Below are 18,953 nucleotides of genomic sequence, written 5' to 3' on the forward strand. Positions count from 1 at the left end.
AACGCCTAAAAAATCAACAAATATGTACAAAGTCAACTAATTTGCATAAACATTAGGGTCCGAACTGAATCGGTTATATCCATAACCTAGATGAGAGTTTTGTATTGAGCATATAGATAAGCATAGTGGGGGAGGGGAATGATAAAACTCTATTGCAGCGGCCGGACCACGCCAAACCTTGCTTGACATCTCTCAGTGACTTGACATGTCAGAAAATTAATACGGCTTGCGAAAGAAGTTAATTCAGTAAAAATGAAGATTGCTTTAATCTGCCTGGTCGCTTTTGCGTCCCTTGTTAGAGCGGACGATAGCGACCACACGATGGAAACGGCAATCAACTTCATAAAGGACTGTAGGGGAGATTTCAACTTGTGTGTTAAGGTCCATAATTTTATTATTAAAGTGAAAGTGTTAAGTGAGAATAGAGCGTGGTTATAGTGTCCGATCGGGTTTCAAGCGGTTTTATGACTCGGGATAATTTCGTACAATTTCTCTTGACAGGTGGTTATAAATTACCTTGCGGTGTATCTGGAAATGCCATCGTTTAGTCCTTTGATCTGCCTCTTAGTGTGGAAGTAAATTTCTTAAGATCAGCATAGATAAAGTCTACGCGCATTTGTGAATCTTTCGTAGATATATTATTTGACTTATACACTGTTGTTTTGTGATAGCTTTACGAAGTAAAAAGCTATCACAAAACGAGGTTTACAAACACCTGCTAGTTTAGAAACAAGCCCAAAATAATTTTAACTAGGCAAACGTCCCATTCCCGTTTGTTTGTATGTAATTTTCTTAAAAGATAAAATTTTTATTTACAGGAGAAATTGTTGAGAATCGTCGATAATTTAAGAGCAACAAGAAGTATTTCAATTGCTGAAGGTGTTGTTCTTAAGGGAGAACCAGACGTAAGGTCTGGCAAAAAGTTAGATTCCCTGCCAGAAGATCCTACAGCCAGAGATGCCGAAGTTAATTACAGACTTATGGATGGTGTTGTCAGCCTCTTCGAAACTCACGCCATTGAAGTTAAGATGAACGATGCTGATAAAGCTGAAATGCAGCGATCTCTTGAAGAAGGTAAATCATAGAATTTATATTACAATCACTCTTTTATTTACATAAAATAACTTTATATTCAGTATTTTAAACAAATACAGATCTCATTTAAAATATCATGTTTGTGACCATTGTCCATGTGTTGTATTATATGCCACCCACTAAACTATTACTGACACTATGTTTATAAAAAGATAAAGATATATCTTTTAAATTTTAAACGGTTACAGTTATGTACTTATTTATTGCAAGTTACGATGTAGTCTTATATGGAATGTAAACCAGTTTACCTGTAAGACTGGGTATGGAATTGTATGCATATTTTACACCCAGCGATAAAAAAGGGGTCTATGATTTACTCATTGAGATAGTTAAAATCCCCAATATAACTAAATAAGGTTACTTCCTATCCTATCTCCTTTTTTCGAAAAAAAATTTGAGATTGCTACGATTATGTCTTTGAAATTAAAATGGGTCGCATTAGTTTTTGCATATTTAAATCTAGCAGATGATCCGGCGAACGTCATACCATATAAATAATGCCCTCGTTCGAAAGTAATCCCAAGTAGATATTCCCAAGATTCTCGATATATGCCGACTTTATGGCTGTTGCTTTGGGTCCTTTCTTTTTTTATGAGGTATAAAATAATAGAAACAGACGAAAAATCAAAAGAGATCCTTTATTGCAGCAAGCAAAACAAAAAATATATTCAAATAGGCTCAGCTATATTTTAAAAGTTAATAAGTAAACAAGCACATTAATCAATTTTTGTATAGAAAGAAGATTGAAAATATGTGTAGACAATTTATAACAAAGTAACAGTATCTAATCTTAATTTCCGATTACAGGTCGCGGCAAGAAGAAGGGTGGTAGCGGAATCGGTGGAATCATCGGATTAATTGGAGCCAAAGTACTTCTTGGAAAGCTTTTCATTGTGAAACTCATCGCGTTGAAGGCGTTAGCAACAGCTAAGATTGCATTAGTCCTGGCAGCAGTACTCTTCGTTGCTTGGTGTTTGAAACAGGACCATACAAAGACCACATACGAAGTGGTACCCCACCCTGTACACCACGAGTCTCACCACGCTCCTCACGTGGAACATATAGCTCATGATTTAGGAGGCGGTCATGGAGGGTACAGCTACGGCTCAGATTGGAACAAGAACATTGATGACAGTCAAAATCTAGCATACAGCGCCTACTCACCCCACAAATAAATTAAATGATACCAAATTAGCTAGTTCAACCACCATTATGTTAATCACTGTACAAAGATTTTAAATGTATTATTTATTTAACTTATTCTAATTTATTACTCTCAATAAAAATGTGTTTTATCAAAAATCTATATTTTTATTTATGACCAGATTAGGATGAAAGCAAATGTCCTTTTCTAAATCGAATTTATAGCTCGTAAGCAAAGAACAAAGCAACTCTTGACATTTATGATATTCAGTTTACATAAGTTTGAGCCCATCTTGCTATTTTATTTAAAATAATATTGCAGATTATCGAATTACACGTTTCACAGAAAAAAGTGAGAATAATATCGTAAATAAAGAATTTAATCGTAAAATGACAGAAATCCCAAACAAGTTTCAAAGCGGAGTTCCACACAATAAATCTGCCATCTTTCAATTATATGATTAGTGAAATTTACTAAGTGGGGGTTCATAGTAATTTTATTGATAATAAGACAATAACTGTCAAATAATTGAAGTGCTGCTGACCAAGGTTAAATTGAGTATCAACCCTGCTTCCTATAACATAAAAAGCGTAACACATCAAATTTTTATAATTTTTATTTCAACAATTTTTATATCTCAAAACTAGCACCATTTATATGCATTACGTTTTTAATGTCAATAAAAAAAATAGGATTCGAGAATCCTAAACATTCAAACTGAATAACGTTATGTATCCGGTATGATAATAAAAGGTAGTAAAACAATTCCCACTTAAAAAGAAAACGAAAGCATAATGAATGACTGGACAGGTTTGTATGAAAAGAAAAAGTCAAGTTAATATTATGTTATTATAGCAAATTTCACCATGAGAAAGCACAAAGTTTTCCGTTTACATTAGATTTATATCATCCATGTGTCTCGTGGGACTTAGTGGATCTACGATGTTTGAAATTGGAATTTAGGTTGATGGAGTTATTTTTGAAGATTTCACTGGCATCAACACCTATCTTGCTTTCCAATAAAAATTAAGCTCAACTTCTTATAATTAGTGACCGACAAATCTGTTTAGTGTAATTAATATTCTTTTTATACTTTAAGTCACATAAAATATACAAACAACTCTTTGCAATAATATTGTGTTTTATGTCAACATAATATTATCTTGATGATACTTTTGTTATTGTTAAGTGCCTTTGTAACGCAGCAGTAAAATTTTTAAGTCTTTTTCTGTGTCTTGTCTTCCATAACGTAATTAGTGAACTTAGATTTCTTTAAAGCTTTGATTCTTAGTGTTAGTAATGTAAAAAAGAAAATACAGGGAACGCTGAAGGCGAAAGACTGTCAGTCATCAACGAGATGCTGACAAGTTAATGAAGATTCCAATTCGTCTGGATTTTCTACCATCGCTGTAATGGCCTCCAACAGAAGCCGATGGAGACAATTTACCAATTTGAAACTGTGATCGCACTAGGACCACAATCTTTAGTAATGAAGAAACTACCATAGAACAATAGAGAGTAATTTGCATCGCAGTAATGTGGTAGTTCGTTACAAAGGCAGCTAAAAAATTTATTATAACTATCCGAAGCCTTTTAAAGAACAACTTGCTTGGCACAGGCATCCTCTCTCATAGGAGATACAAGCCTAGACCCACCATGTTGCTCAAATGTGGGTTTGTGGTCTACATGATATAATCCGCAACGTACGAGGATTTGATCGGTGCTATTTACAACGTCCACATATATGGAACGTTAAACATATCCTGCAAAATGGCCTCGGATGATTCCGGAGCATCCAAAAGATATATTGATAACACAATGCACATTTGTAAAGTTAAGTAATACAATAATTAAAGAAAGTCAACCAAAGTGGCTACGTCTTTTATGTCCTGAAAATCCCATTTACGATTTACTCGACTTCCTTTTTTCGATCTGCGTATTTGCTTTTTGATCGTTCTTAATAATTTTGTCAGAGCGGTCCTTCTTAAATAACCTTAATAGTAATGAATATGTTATCGATACTAATATCATAAAAGGGAAAGTGTGTTAGTTGGTTACCTATGTTTAGTTGAACTACTGCAGCAATTATGATGAAATTTCGCAGACTGAGAGCATTCTAATCACGAATATATGATACCATTTATGAAAACACAACCGGGGATTGTTCCTGTGGTGTTTAAAACAGACCTTTGGACTGTTTGTCTGGTGGCCCTAGCTGACAATGACATGTGGCATCGTATCGAAATGCTAATTCGCTTGAATTAGCGTTCCGTTACGCTGCCGTATAGAAACTTATTAAGGGCTCTAATATTACTTCCATACCCTACAGTTTAGCCCACTTTCATCTTTGACTGTGTAACTGACGAGATATTATTGGAGTCAAGGATATCTAGAAATTATTAACAGCAAAACCAATCTTGTTATAATATTTCATCTTGGAGACACAAGGACACTTTTAAGGTCGGAAAGCGGTCTCAAGGTTTTTTAAAAATCGAAATAAACGCAAAGGTAGTCGCGGACAACAGCCAGTTATGTATAATTACATGAAAGCAAATGATTTTATACTCGATACTCGCCCGCGGTTTCTTTTCGCCATTAGATCTACCTGATATCGATCGCCTGTTCAAGATCAATGACTCGCAAGAGTTAAATTAAACTAACGATGTTGCGGATGCAATAAACTGTTTTACTCTCGTTCAGAACTTGAAAGTTACACGTTTACCACTTCGGGTATGAAGATGACAGTAATACTACTCGAGCTACTTGGATTTCTTTCCGTTTGAACCAAATATGAAACTGGTTGTTAGACGGTCAACTTTTTTTATTGCTGTTTAACTGGTTTATGCTTAAACTGTGAAATTAAGTCTCTAGTCAAATACACGTTCCTTTAAAGTTCATCTATTTGTAGTAGGTCTACTTAGAATAATTTAGTAGTTATTTTTTGCAATGCGTAAATTAATGTTTAGCTAAACAGTCTTTTTTTCTTCTATTTATTCCACAACAAGTTAGCACTTGAATGCAATCTCACTTGATAATGCAGTGTACCATTCTGTACCATCTTGGTAGCTGGCTAAGCGGTCAGGGGTATGCAGTTATATTAAACCCGTATCCCTAATCGGATTTTACGCTAAATCGCTTATCGGCAAGATTTTGTCCGTAGGCTGGTATTTAGCAACGGCCAAAGCCTTCTACCAGTCTAAGAAGGAACGGAAATAATCTGATACCAAAAACTATAATAGCTTTTGTTACAATCAAAGTGTTATATGATTTAAATTAAATTGAAATTTTAGGTTTAATAAAGACCGTTTTGGGCACAGGAACTATAAAATCAGTCAGGGAAACGTCCTTACTTAACTGTGTTCACACAATTTAGGGAAATTCTAAATCAAAAATTGTTTATTCGGGTTTTACAAATATAGTGGAATAACGTCTGAATAGATATATAGTGTTTTGTCACACTGTCAGCGTCACTTTTCAAATATTCGAGCTTGGCAAAATACAGAATTCAGACGTCATTCTCTTTGTATTTTCCTCATATTTTGTCGCTAACATCGACATATATAATACCGGCTATAATAATACCAGTTTAAATAATATGATTTATCTAGTTTTTATAAAAATAAAAAATAAAAATTGTGTGCACTAAATATTATAGGCAATAAAATTAATTTTATAGAAGTCTCAATACAGGTTGAAAATTCTCTTAGTATATTCATCTGCGAAGGCATAATCCGGAAAACAAAAATTCCGCATGCCTCTGATACAGAAAAGTTCAATTTTTTTTTAAGTACGCAGACAGGTACACTAATTATTTCTGGCCTTTATTGAAAATTACAAAATAATAAAAATATTACAATAATACACACATCGCAATCTAGTCCCAAAGTAAGCGTAGCTTATGTTATGGGCACTAGGAAAACTAATTAATATTTTTATGAACGATATACATAAATACTTGTAATATACAGATCAAAACCTAACACTGAAAAATATTCATGTCGATCACACAAACAAATTTTCAGTTGTGGGAATCGAACCCACAGCCTTGCACAAAGAAATCAAAGGCATTGCCCATGTCATGCCTGTCAAATATATTAATACTAAGACATAATCTTTATATATATATATTTCTTGTGTGCGTGTGTATGTCACTGAACTCCTCCAAGACGGCTGGAATGAATTTTCCGGTATGCGTTTGGGTGGCACCCTGGATGGTTTAGATTTACAAATCAGCCCGACAGATGCCGCTGGGGTCAGCTAGTGTAATATATATTTATAAGAACAATTTGATAACAACTAGACAATTCAGCAGATACGACCAAAAGACCTATGGACGATGTACTAATAAACGGACTGAAGATGAAAGAAGGCCTGGTTGGGAAAAAATCTTCTTTTACCGGTCCACTAATCGGTTGACACGATGTCGATGATGCGGGCACGGGTTTCTGAAAAGGCGTTAAGGCCGTAGTTAAGTTAAGGCTTTTTTAGTAGATAATATTTAAAAAATATGTTTTTGTGCTCATAAAGTTAGAACACGACTGAGTCTTAACGGCGCTGAACAGATCATGAAAATAATATTTCATTTATAAAATGAGATTAGTTTTTATAATTAAGTGTAACGTAACCAGGTACAACGTAAAAAAAATGGCATAAAGATATCCTTATGATGACGGTTGTCCAGAAACTAATTATTTGAATTGATGATTTGCGATTGTTTATTGATTTTCTTTTTTTTTTAATTCTTAATAATGCTTAATGATATAAATGATAACAACACTATTAAGAATGTTTAAAAAAACAACATCTACTTCTCCTCAAGCGGGGCTTGTGAATGCCCAAGCAACCGGCGGTCAGCTCCAGAGTGAGGGACCTCCCCACAATAAGCGCGGTTTCAAGGACTACTGCCTTCTGTATCCGACCAACAACCAAGCGAAAGCTTGTTAATATGTTGGTCAAAGCTTTTTATTTCTAGATGGATTTATGAGAATCCGTTTCAGAGATACACGATTTATTTATGTAAATGAACTGTGTAAATATGTATTAATTTATGGCACCACCCCTCTTTTTCCCGCGGGTCTCATATGCTATCTGGTCCTCTCCGTCCTACGTACACCCTGCTACTACCATCTTTAGCGCTCACCAACCCGCCTGCCCAGCTAAGTGGCTATGAACAAACCCTCCCGTTAAGTGAGGCATTTAGTGAAGCAGACTTTTGATGACACTGATGAAATAGGCAATATTATAATGACGGTACGGTTTTACAACGACATCTGTTCACATCAAAACCGACAAGAAACCTTTAACGTTTTCCATAGCTTAAACTTCAAATTTTAATTAATTTACGTAAACTTAACCGGACGGACACTCTCTCTTATACATTTATTTATGTATGTTCCACATTCTTGTATTAGTCGATTATTAGGCAGTCGAGAAATTACCATATGGCAGACTAATAACGGACGTTCGTTTACACTAGTCCGTTACGATTTCTTTTAACAGTAATATTATCTCGACTGTATTAACTGATTGTTTTGCTTCATATTTAATTTTCTTGACCAACTTTTGCACAGTGGTAAATCTCTTATCATTTTCCTCCTATTAATATAAATGTTGGAAAAGTAGATGGTTAGAGGGGACGAGGACGTCCGAGTCGGACTTTTGTGGGACAAATAAAACGAAAGGTTGGGGCGGGACTTACAAAGAGGTTAAAGAGAGGGCCATGGATAGAAAAGGTTGGAAGGCTATACCGACAAGAGCTTAGCTCTTAAGTTTAAGAAGAAGGTCAATCTCAAGAGATATTTTCCAACTACGCGGGAATTCTTCAAGTGTAGCAGTAGGTGCGCTAACTTAGGTGCACTCTCTATTTCCTCATTGATAGAAGAACCAAATACTATTTATTCATCGGCCCTCAATCTAAAATAAAATCTAAAATCTGAATAAAACCCTGAATAAAAAATCTGCAGTCAAACATGCTCACCATGAAACCATTGAGGTTTATTATTAAGTAAAAAAAAGGAATTATTTTTTATTGAAAATACCTACGCGACGTTCGAATGATCGAGTTTTAATGTACTGCATTATTTGGTTTCCATATTCGTTATGATCTCACTAGGGAATAAAGTACGTTATTTCATTATAATAAATATTTACCATTTTGCTGCTTTTGATGTTAACATATTTCATTTTAGGTAAAGTAAAACAAGACAAAGTAAAATAACAAAAATAATGCAGATAGTAAATGATTGTAAAATTTTCACATACACACACAGACTGAAATTATAATGAATAAGTTTATTAATTATTATGTACGATTGAAAATTATTATGTAGAAACACGAATACGAATGTTTTATAGTTAGAAATAAAGGCTTTTTTTCTCTTATAATTTGTGGTTTCCGACAAACGGAACGACAAATTAAAAACGACGCTTAAGCCTTTCAAACTAAAGCGAAACAGGTTTGTGTAGATATTCATTAAAGGCTCTGCTTTCTATAGTTGGTTTCACGTTATTTTATCCAATTTCATCTAAATCGAGAGTGTAAGCTGTGTACTGAACCTTGACTTTGAAATTGTTGTTCATGTGGTTGAAGGTAAAATTATTGTTGTTAATGGAACATGTAAAGGTTTGTAAAATTATTCCGATTGGTGAATGTTGGGCATGTTTTTCTGTATTGTAGAGGTCTTGAGGTTAGGTTTTATTGAACTCGGGACCCCAGCTAAGCTTGGCACTCTCTTCAGACGGTTTCTCATGGCTCGGTATTGTGATTAATATTCTTATCGATTATTATATTATAATAGTACTGAATGAAAGGCAACCTACATCCGAAACGGTTGATCTTAAAAATCTTGAATTAAAATTATTATTTTATTTTTTTTATTTTATTTTATTAATTAAGGCCCAAACAGTATACTTAATATTTAAAATTAGTACAAATAAAATAACACATACACCAATTAAGTAGCCGCTAATAAATCTAACGAAATACATTAAAATTGACAGCAAACTTATAACATAATTATGAAACTTTAGAATATGTATAAAACACATATTATTGACAGATAATGTAAATAAGGGAATACCCTTATTAACAATATCCATCCAATCCAAGTGGATATGTGAAAACATAAGTAGAACTTTTACGTAGAACAATTAGAAGTTAGAATTTAGAATAAAGATGTTTTTTTAACTGAGCAAGAGTAAGATTATTATTAATTAAATATTATTATTTAATTTTTTTTTTTTTAATTCTACCTCTGGAAAGTACCAGACGGTACTTTTAAAGAAAGTAATTTTTCAAGTTATATCCATGAAACTTTGTATTTGAACTTGTATATGATTTTTTTATGCGGTTGGGATTTTGTTATATGGGTGATATACGATTAAAAATTTTTAGAAAAGTATTAAATTTTTTGTAATATTTTTATCACAGCTTTCAGTTTAAGTTAAATTTTTCCGTACTAGGAGTAGGTACTATGTTTACCTGTTTTGAAAAATAATAGATATTATGAATGATATTCGAAGTTGTTTGACATAACTGCTTTTTTATCCTAGTTCTGTATTTTACACCACTTTGCGAAATCGCAATCGATTGTTAAATTAAGTGGTGTTTTCCGAGCTACTTTGTTCTAAATAACGCCTGGTAAAAAATCTCACATAATGTTGCAACACAGAGAAATTACCATCAGTAGTAGTCAGTGAAATGCGAAGTAAAGGAGAGAGACTTTCTTTAGCTTAAGCCAATGGCTCTTAAAATCTCGGCAGGCGCAACGACTCGCTGGCACACTTGCTTCAAGCCGCAATTTCCACCGTGTTATAATAAAAAAATAGGCCTAATGTGTAGGAAGGTACTTCAAATCTAAATAAATGATGAACAAAATCTTATCATTATATAAGATTAAAGATTTTTAACTAAGATTTTCGTGGTTAATAATTAATACTTAATAAATTATATAAGATGATGAAAGCAACTTTTGTTTCAACAATAACAATAGTTATATATTTTTCAAGTAGGTATAAGATATTATTAATATTAAAAATAACAAACAATGGCCGATAACCCTCTCGTCCTATCTTTTTTCTCTCTCAAAAAAGGATTTTTCAATAAGATCGCTCCTCTTCTTTGTATCTCTCTCCTTCTTCTCACGAATTTTGAGAGAAGGCCGCAATGCTAGTAGAAGTCAAAACATAATATTTCTACGGGTGTCTACCACGATTGTCATTTTTGGGCAAAGTACTTAAAAATTGGCTTCTTGTTTGTTGTTACTCTGCTTCTTGTTTCTTAGTTTGTAACCTAGGTTTGGTTTGTAACCACTGCACCGATTTTGATAAAACTCGCACATATTATATATTGCATCCTTTAGATAAACAGAGGATAGTTTTTTATTTTGTTTTTGTAGACTTCATGTGCTCTTGAAAACTTAACGGGAAACCCTCAGTTGTGGTTGTTTCTTGATGATGCATTCCTTCACAGATGAAGCAAGAGATATTTGTTTGCTTAAATAAAAAAAATAAAAAAAACTCACATAGCTCCCAAAAGTTACAAAACGCACCTCTTGCTTTTCGGTGTAACGTGTGTTTTTTGCCAGGATCAAACTCTGCTCTTACAAAGAGAAATTTACACACTAGGCTATCGCCACTACTAATAGATATAAGTACAAAGTGTAAATGAAAACCAAAATAATACTTTACAGGCTTTAGAGCTACATTATGAACTGTCTCCGAGACTTATCTGTGAAACCGAAAACCTAATAGTTAATGAGTAAACCACTGCCATAGTTTTTACTGAAAGAAATAAAATAAAGTCTTATAATCACATGCAACATTTAACTAATGTGACTCCTGTTTCTTAGTTAGGTAAGCGTCGCGTAGCGGTACTATACGCGTACCGGTCTTTATTCTTCAATAGGGTTGTCAATAAGTAAACACTTAGAATGTTTTGAATTCGTTTGTATGGAAAAATAAATATGCTTCTTTTTTGTTAATATTTTTACAGGGTGATCGCTTATAAAATATACTTATGCATCCTTCAATATTGCTTCGTACTTCTGTTACACGATGTATATTATTTAATTTTATAGAATCGAATTGGAAAATAATTTTCATATTTCGAACCCCGAGTGAAGTCCTATGCGTGACTTCTCGTTATTGACACTTTCACTTCTACTTCCAAATCTTATGGTTTAAGCCGGTACATTTGGCTTTCCAAAATGTTTTGCCACTTAAACAGTCTCCAATGCACAGTAAATGCTTGGAGCAATTTATGTATATTTAAGCCGCTTAAGCTAACTGGTAAAGGTGCTTTTGTGGCTTTACATTTGAAACTCATTGTATTATTGTCAATTCATTCATTTATCTTAACGATGCCTTGCGACGCATTCAGCTATCATCGTATTCTTAATTGGTGGATGTTTACTGCTGGATAGAGAAGTATTTTAGGGATTTCCAGGTCTTATGCCACTCCTACCCACGGTTTCCTGCTACTATTGTTATGACACCAGTCCGCCCGGGAAAGCCAATGCTGTACCTATAAACAATTGTAAGCCGATATAAAACAGAATACATGCTGCAAATTGCATTGCATGAATCATTTTTTTTCTCCAATACTTATTTCTGCCGCTTAGCAGCATTGCTAAATGGTCAGGTCTGGAAGCTGTAGTTGCCAGTGTAATTACAGGTACATGGCACATTAATATAATAGTTCACAGGCTTTAGATGTACATTATGTACTGTAAGACCTATCTTTGAAACCAAAAACTTATAGTTTTGAGTAAACCACTTTTATAGTTTTTACTTAAAGAAATTCATCATCACATGCAAAATTAAAATCCTGTCACTTTATGTGCGCGCGGCACGCGTTGCGTAGTGTAGGTAGTATGTATGGTCTCTTATCTTCGATAGGGTTGTAACCAAGACTGTTTTAAATTCTTTTGTATGGAAAAATAAATATGGTGTTTTTAATTTAATATTTTTACATGGTGATTTCTTATGAAATATACTTATGCATCCTTCAATATTATTTCGTAATTATGTTTCACGTTGTATAGTGAAATTCGCAGAACTATTGATTACACTGCTCTTCCTCAATGCATTATCTTATTATAATTTGTTTATTTATTATATTTGTTTATTATTATTGACGGTCGACTGGGCAGCGACCCTGCTTTCTGAGTCCAAGGCCGTGGGTTCGATTCCCACAAACTGGAAAATGTTTGTGTGACGAGCATAAGTGTTTTTCAGTGTCTGGGTATTTAGCTGTATATTATAAATATTTATGTATATTATTCATAAAAATACTATTGTTGTGTATGTTAAAAGTGTTGATGTGTTTATAAAGCGACGCTCTTCAACTTACCATCATGTGGCCGATCGGCTTGGTCCATCAATTAATACTTATAAAAAAAAAACTATATATAAGAAATCTTGTTTTAAGTATTAAGTGTACAATTATTTAATATTTTCTAAGTATTTATGTATATATAATTCATAAAAATATTCACCAGTCATCTTAGTACCCATAACACTAGCTATGCTTTCTTTGGGGCTAGATAGCGATGTGTGTATTGTCGTAGTATATTTATTTATTTTATTAAAAAGGTCTATCCAACGACATATAATTTTTTTAATGGGTGCAAGTCCAACTACTCCGTTATCGGCATTTCCTCTGTGTAAAAAAGGCATTGCCACACGATATTAATAATTATTACTCAAAAAACTGCTGTTTTGTATTATTATTACTTGAAAATCATCAGAGAGTCAAGACTCAGTTGATGAAATAAACAAAAAAAAAAAATATATATATATTCTCAGTTTATAACTGTCCCACGCTGAGCAAAGGCCACCTCTCTCCGAACAAAATAATGAGAGACTCAACAATAATTATTCCGATTAGTTTCGATGCCGGTAAAAAAAAACAAATACAATAATTTGGATGCTGTCCATCACTACTCATTAAGTCACCAGGTTACATTTTTTGATTGAACATTTTGACTATAACTTTTATAGCACTTAGGTACTCCGTGAGTGAGTGTGTTATATTTCTTTAACAAAATAAAATTAGATAAATTAAACAAAATCAAGTTATATTTCTTTAACAAAATAGAAATTAAACAAAATCAAAGGGGGATTATCATAAAATATGTAGAGCGAAATAAAAATAAAAATCTGTCTTATTTTGATGCAATTTGGTTTATTCTATGACTACAAAATAATGCAAGACTACAAAACGAACATTCAATAAATAGTTCACATTCATTTCGTGATACACGATACTTACAACTAAAAAAGTAACTAACAAAAATTAAGAAATTAACGAAAACAGATGCAAATAAAACTGAATTAAAAACAAAGAGATCAATAATGGTAACTATGATAGTACATACAATACTTAACAAAAAGTACATAGTATAAATATAACATACTACTAAATATTATAAGTATAGGATATAAATGAAGCGAATGAAAAATTACAAAAGAATTAATACAAATACCATTTTAAGTAACTAAAATATATAAAAAATATACGCATATAAAAATTAAGAAAAGGAATAAATATATTACGAATTAAGTAAAAATAAAAATTGATAAATACAACAATCAATAAGTTTTTGCATTATAAAAATTAAATAAAAAAAACAGCAAAAACTATGTATCATTAAATATATAAATGTAGATATTTATATGTAAAAATACAACAAACAGTACCATAAACATTACTTGAACGAAGACTGAACTAAGATGTTCAATAATAATAAGAAAAAAATAAATAGTTATAAAAAATACAGTCAAAAAGATATATAACAAACTCAAAACAAAACAAAAATCCTTTTCAGTCAGATTACTGAACAAAACATCGAACAAAAAACAAACAAAAACTATAAAATGACCGAAAAGAAACAAAACAGAAACAAAATACCGTAAACATATCGCATACACATACACGCACACATATAAATTAAGATTCGTAATAAATTATTATGTTTTAAGTATTAAACCCGGTTTACTTATTTGGTAAAATTACTGCTTGTAGGCGGAATAGGCCAGATTGTTGGCTTCATCTCTTGATCTAGACCAACCACCTTCCCAACCGCTAGGGGCCGGGTGGGGGTGCTCTTCATGAGTCACCCACGTGTGCTCCTCTTGGGAATGTTTCTTGGCGAGGATGAGAGCTTTGATGATGGCAATGACCTTAGCAATGAAGGCGATCTTGGCAAGGACTGCAAGTTTGAATACGGAGGCGGCGATTATCAAGAGGGCAATGACCACAAGTGCGACCGCCTTAATTTTACCCAAAATGGCGAGGGGAATGAGGAGCTTGAGCTTCTTCTTCAGCTGCTTCTTCTTCTTTCCACGGCCTTCTTCAACTGTAATAAAAAAAAAGGATTGAAAAATATAATAGCTATATTTAAAATATTTATTAAAAAAAAAATAAACAGCTCTGTATTATTATGAATATTAGCATTATTTGATATGAACCTGTTTTTTTAATTATTTACAAACAAAAGGTAAAATTGTTTACAGAGTTTATAAGATAAAACAATGTATATGAGCAAAAAATTAATATTAAATTTATCAATTTGAACAAAATTCAACCAGTGTATAAAAGTCTAAACGACGCTATTTATTTTTGTCATCTGAACCGCCGAATATTTTCTTGACATTAGGTGTATTGTAGATGTTTCCAAAATAAATCTAGAATCCCTACGATACCTATAAATAAATATGAAATAGTATTTAAAATTCTCGTGTTGTCTCTTTTACTTTTTTGTATATTATGTGTGTGCAATAAAGAATTCAAACAATCAAACACCTGTTCACAATGATGTGTATAATATGTATTCCAGTATTTTTAATTTATAAACATTATATCATTATTTGGTTGATGATTGTGAATTACTTAAGCTTCTTACAAGAAAATTCAAATATCCGTAATGTAAAAAGAAAGCCAATTGTATTACCATAACGGTAAACATTTTACGAGAAAGCAAATATACACCTTCTTAACATAATATGATATTATAAATGAATGATTAAGAGGCACGTAAAAAGCTACTATTTTTTTGTATTTTTCCATCCCGCGGTCGTTCTTTACAATAAACTTATGACTACTGATTTAACTTTCCGCGTAAGATTTAGATATGACTAATTAACAATGAATAAATTTATTAGATCTGGCTCAGGCAGAAACATAATGCATATAATACAAAACTACATTTTAGTTTTTGTTTAGCTCGAATTGAGATCAAGTCGTATCCCAGGTTCCACTGAACCAATTTTAGTTACAGTTGAAGCGTTATTATTGTCTGACCAAGCTTTTAATTTAAAATTTGTGTAGCATATAATTCAGGTTAAAACGTATCTCAGAATGTAGCGAAAAGATTGTTATCAAACTTTAGAGCATTGTTTAAATGTTACCATGGGCTTTATAACATCAAAGTCTCTTCTAAGGTCGGGCAAATATTTTTTGTTATATGTACAAAAAAACAAATAAACTCACAAACATGTTACGATTAACACATAATATACAAAAATACTATAGATTATGATTTCATAACAGCTTAAATCTGATCGTCAGTGTTGTAATTACGCTGTTATAAAGATCTAAATGTTGCTGTGGATAAAATCAGTGTGCATTTTTATTAACTTGAAATGATAGTTAGATAGCCCGTGATGACGGCAAATTGGAACACAGCTGTCGCCACCCCTCGTCCCGCGGGTCTCGTACGAAGCGACTCAGGGAATATAACAAGGCCTCCCGTTTGGAGAGGCTTTTAGTTCAGCTGTGGACCGTTATAGTCTATTGATGGTATAGTTGAACTATTTATATAGATTTATCTATAAGTTCAGTTTGATCTTAACTTTACTTACTGTAGCCCTAGTAAAAAAATTCATGTAAACGAACGTAGCAAGACAGAGTGACGGACCCTCCTTATCACATTATAACTCGTAATATTTTCAAAAGAACTCTTAACATTGATTGGTTAATACTTGTTTTATTGGTATCTAGAAAGAGCAACATCCTTGCAAAATGTCAAACACTTTTAAACCACAGATATCATGGCAGGCCAAAAATGGTAGAAATGCTCTGTGGTATAAATAACGTCCGCTGGAATGAAAAGAAATCAAGAGTTGTAAATAATATCAAACTACACATTTGATTTAAAATCTACGTAGTTTAACGGGTTACATATTCGAACCGCATACGAAATGAGCTGACTTCCGCGCGAGAATATAAAATGATAATTAGCGGGAAGCCTTTGAGATAAAAAATTGGAGAGATTTTTAAATTCGAAACCAGTATCTTTGACATACTTTAAAACCTTTCCACGTCGCATTTCACTATTACGCAATTTAAAGAACACACGCACAGGACCGGTTTCTGCCTGGATATGCTCATTGGATTTTTTATGTAGCTCATCAACTTATTTACTAACAATTTTATTGACAATTAAAATAATCACCAGTCATATTTACAGATAAAAAAATTAAGTTTTTAAAAATTTGTTCTGAAAGGCACAGATTATACAAATTTGCATACGTAGAATCTCAAGTTTTTCTCGGTGTAAAAATGTACCGATGTATTTTGTTATCAATATCTACTTAATAATCTCAAAAATATATTACCGCTGAATCCGGTTGACTGCCTATATGGCCTAGTAGCTTGAAGTCCTGGGTTGGATTCCCAGGTTATGCCATAAAATTGTAAGGCCATACCATAAAAAACTCTAAATTTTAAATTATTATAGCTTAATCAATTTTATGCCTCGGAGAGCAAGGTAAGTTGTCGTTTCTGTTAAAATCATTAACACGTGATAATAATCTTTCAATCCCGCCAACCCGAATAGTAGCAGCTTAGAGGGCCAAAGCTCTAAATGTTGGCATGTTTGACACTAATCGGATGTTGATAATTTAAATTAAAATAAAATCGTTAATATTTGTATTGAAAACAGGACTTATCGAAATTAAATTGTACCAAATGCTTTATCCTATGACTTTTTGCTTTTTGTCACGCTTATCACGAGAACTATATTTTTTGCATTTTATTTACCATCAATTGGTGATGGTAGTAATAAAATAATGATAGTTGACATCACGCTATGACCCTTAACAGCCGGGAAAACTATGTTAGGTATATCTCGGACGGGCATCGCGTTGGGTCAGATTAAATTGTCTAGATTATCGGATTAAACTTTGTATAGAAAGAAATATGATAAAAAGTTTTAGGTTATAATAATATAATATTGTAGCCAATATTTCAAAAGTAGTGAAATTAAGATAATTTGATTATTATAATTTTTTTTTATGCTTGACAACTTCCAAGTACGTGTTCTCCACATAGCTTTGTATCAAGTTACAATAGGACAACTGTTTTACGAGTTCTATAAATATGTCTTACCAGCCTCTCCAAGAGCACGGCTTTGATCTTCCTCATCATCAGCACCAGTGTAGCTGAACTCTAGGTCACTTTTCTGCAACAGATCAGTGGTACTCTCCCATAATCTCTCAGTGATCTGCTTGCTCCTGGTCTCAGGATCTGTTGATAGAGATTCGTAGCTCCTGCCTTCTTTTGGATTGTTGTTATAAATAGTAATGCCATCAATGATGTCCAACTTGCGAACTGTTCCAAGACGTTCAGTCGCTTTGAGTGCGTGTTCCTGTAAAAGAGTTTAATTTGTTTTTAATATCAATGAGTAAAGTATAGTAATTTAAAAGTCAAATTTACTGAATTTTTATTGTATACTTCTTGTTTTTACTAAAAAAGAAAGAAACAATAAGAGAGCAAGTTATACAGATTATAAAATTTGTCATTGTTTTAGTTTAATTATTATCTCGTCTATATAATCAAAGGCTGCGTAAGGTTAAACCTACGATTAACAAAAGTGTTAAGAAAAATATTTTTTTAGTTTTATGGTCTCTAATCATACGATTCTATTTTTCTTCTAAGGTATTCATATCATTATTAACTTTAGTTACTACAAATAAAGGATTTGTATTTTTAGCGAACTAAATGTAATCGTTTCTATTAAATAAATAATTTAAAAAATTTCATAGATTTTAATTTTTAACCCGCATTTTTATGTAACATTTAAGCTATTAAGACTGTGATATATAGAGCAATAATTTATTAAACAAAATAATGTTAAACCGGCAGAATAACGCACATTAATTTTAAATGCAGATGTGCGATCTTAAAAATGCTAAAGCTTATTTAATTAGAAAAGATCGCAAGAGTAATCCATAAGTGACGATATCCATAACATCTGTAACTTTTAAATTTTGCTCGATGTTAAACTGGCTTGGTATACATTTAATTTGATTAACACCACTGTCAAAGTTGTCACGTCCATATTATTTGTCGGAACACTTAATTACCTTCAGGCACAAACTCAAATCACTATTCATGCAGTTCACAAAGTTGCCAGCAACTATACGAAGCACTGAATCTTCCTGAGCTATAGGGTTTGAGCTCACGACCACCACTACACTTATAAATATCACGAAGAACTTCATGTTTTGTTTGTTTACGACCACGTACTCAAGCGCGCCGAATTCGACTGTGATGATCTCTTGATTGGTAGTGGTTTTTTATCTAAATTGTCCCCACTCTCTGTTTCCGCGTATTAATATTTTTAAAGTAATCGATGCCTCTATAAGTCGTAGAAGACTTTATGCCATAGTGAGTGACATAGTTATTCTTTCATTAATATTAATTTTATAG

At 32.6% G+C, this 18,953-nt stretch overlaps 2 protein-coding genes across 2 annotated transcripts; one reads left to right on the forward strand and one right to left on the reverse strand.

Moving 5' to 3' along the window:
- Positions 1–211: 211 nt before the first annotated feature.
- Positions 212–2,310, forward strand: LOC120634327. The gene is made up of 3 exons (XM_039904836.1): positions 212–381; positions 819–1,074; positions 1,903–2,310. The coding sequence occupies exons 1-3, from the start codon at positions 253–255 to the stop codon at positions 2,268–2,270; spliced, it is 753 nt and encodes a 250-aa protein (XP_039760770.1). The 5' UTR covers positions 212–252; the 3' UTR covers positions 2,271–2,310.
- Positions 2,311–14,251: 11,941 nt separating this feature from the next.
- On the reverse strand, positions 14,252–18,745 carry LOC120634413. The gene is made up of 3 exons (XM_039904948.1): positions 18,608–18,745; positions 17,631–17,889; positions 14,252–14,598 (listed from the first exon to the last, which is right to left on the reverse strand). Exons 1-3 carry the CDS (start codon positions 18,743–18,745, stop codon positions 14,252–14,254), a joined length of 744 nt encoding a protein of 247 aa, XP_039760882.1.
- Positions 18,746–18,953: the final 208 nt, after the last annotated feature.

This window comes from Pararge aegeria, chromosome 23 (assembly GCF_905163445.1).
Source record: "Pararge aegeria chromosome 23, ilParAegt1.1, whole genome shotgun sequence".
Lineage (NCBI taxonomy): Eukaryota > Metazoa > Arthropoda > Insecta > Lepidoptera > Nymphalidae > Pararge > Pararge aegeria.

Coding starts and splice junctions, on each gene's coding strand:
- LOC120634413 (XM_039904948.1), bottom strand. CDS start 18,745: ATGAAGTTCTTCGTGATATTTATAAGTGTAGTGGTGGTCGTGAGCTCA. Junction 17,890..18,607: donor ATTTGAGTTTGTGCCTGAAG/GTAATTAAGTGT, acceptor ACTCTTTTACAG/GAACACGCACTCAAAGCGAC. Junction 14,599..17,630: donor CCGTGCTCTTGGAGAGGCTG/GTAAGACATATT, acceptor TTTTTATTACAG/TTGAAGAAGGCCGTGGAAAG.
- LOC120634327 (XM_039904836.1), top strand. CDS start 253: ATGAAGATTGCTTTAATCTGCCTGGTCGCTTTTGCGTCCCTTGTTAGA. Junction 382..818: donor ATTTCAACTTGTGTGTTAAG/GTCCATAATTTT, acceptor TTTTATTTACAG/GAGAAATTGTTGAGAATCGT. Junction 1,075..1,902: donor GCAGCGATCTCTTGAAGAAG/GTAAATCATAGA, acceptor TTCCGATTACAG/GTCGCGGCAAGAAGAAGGGT.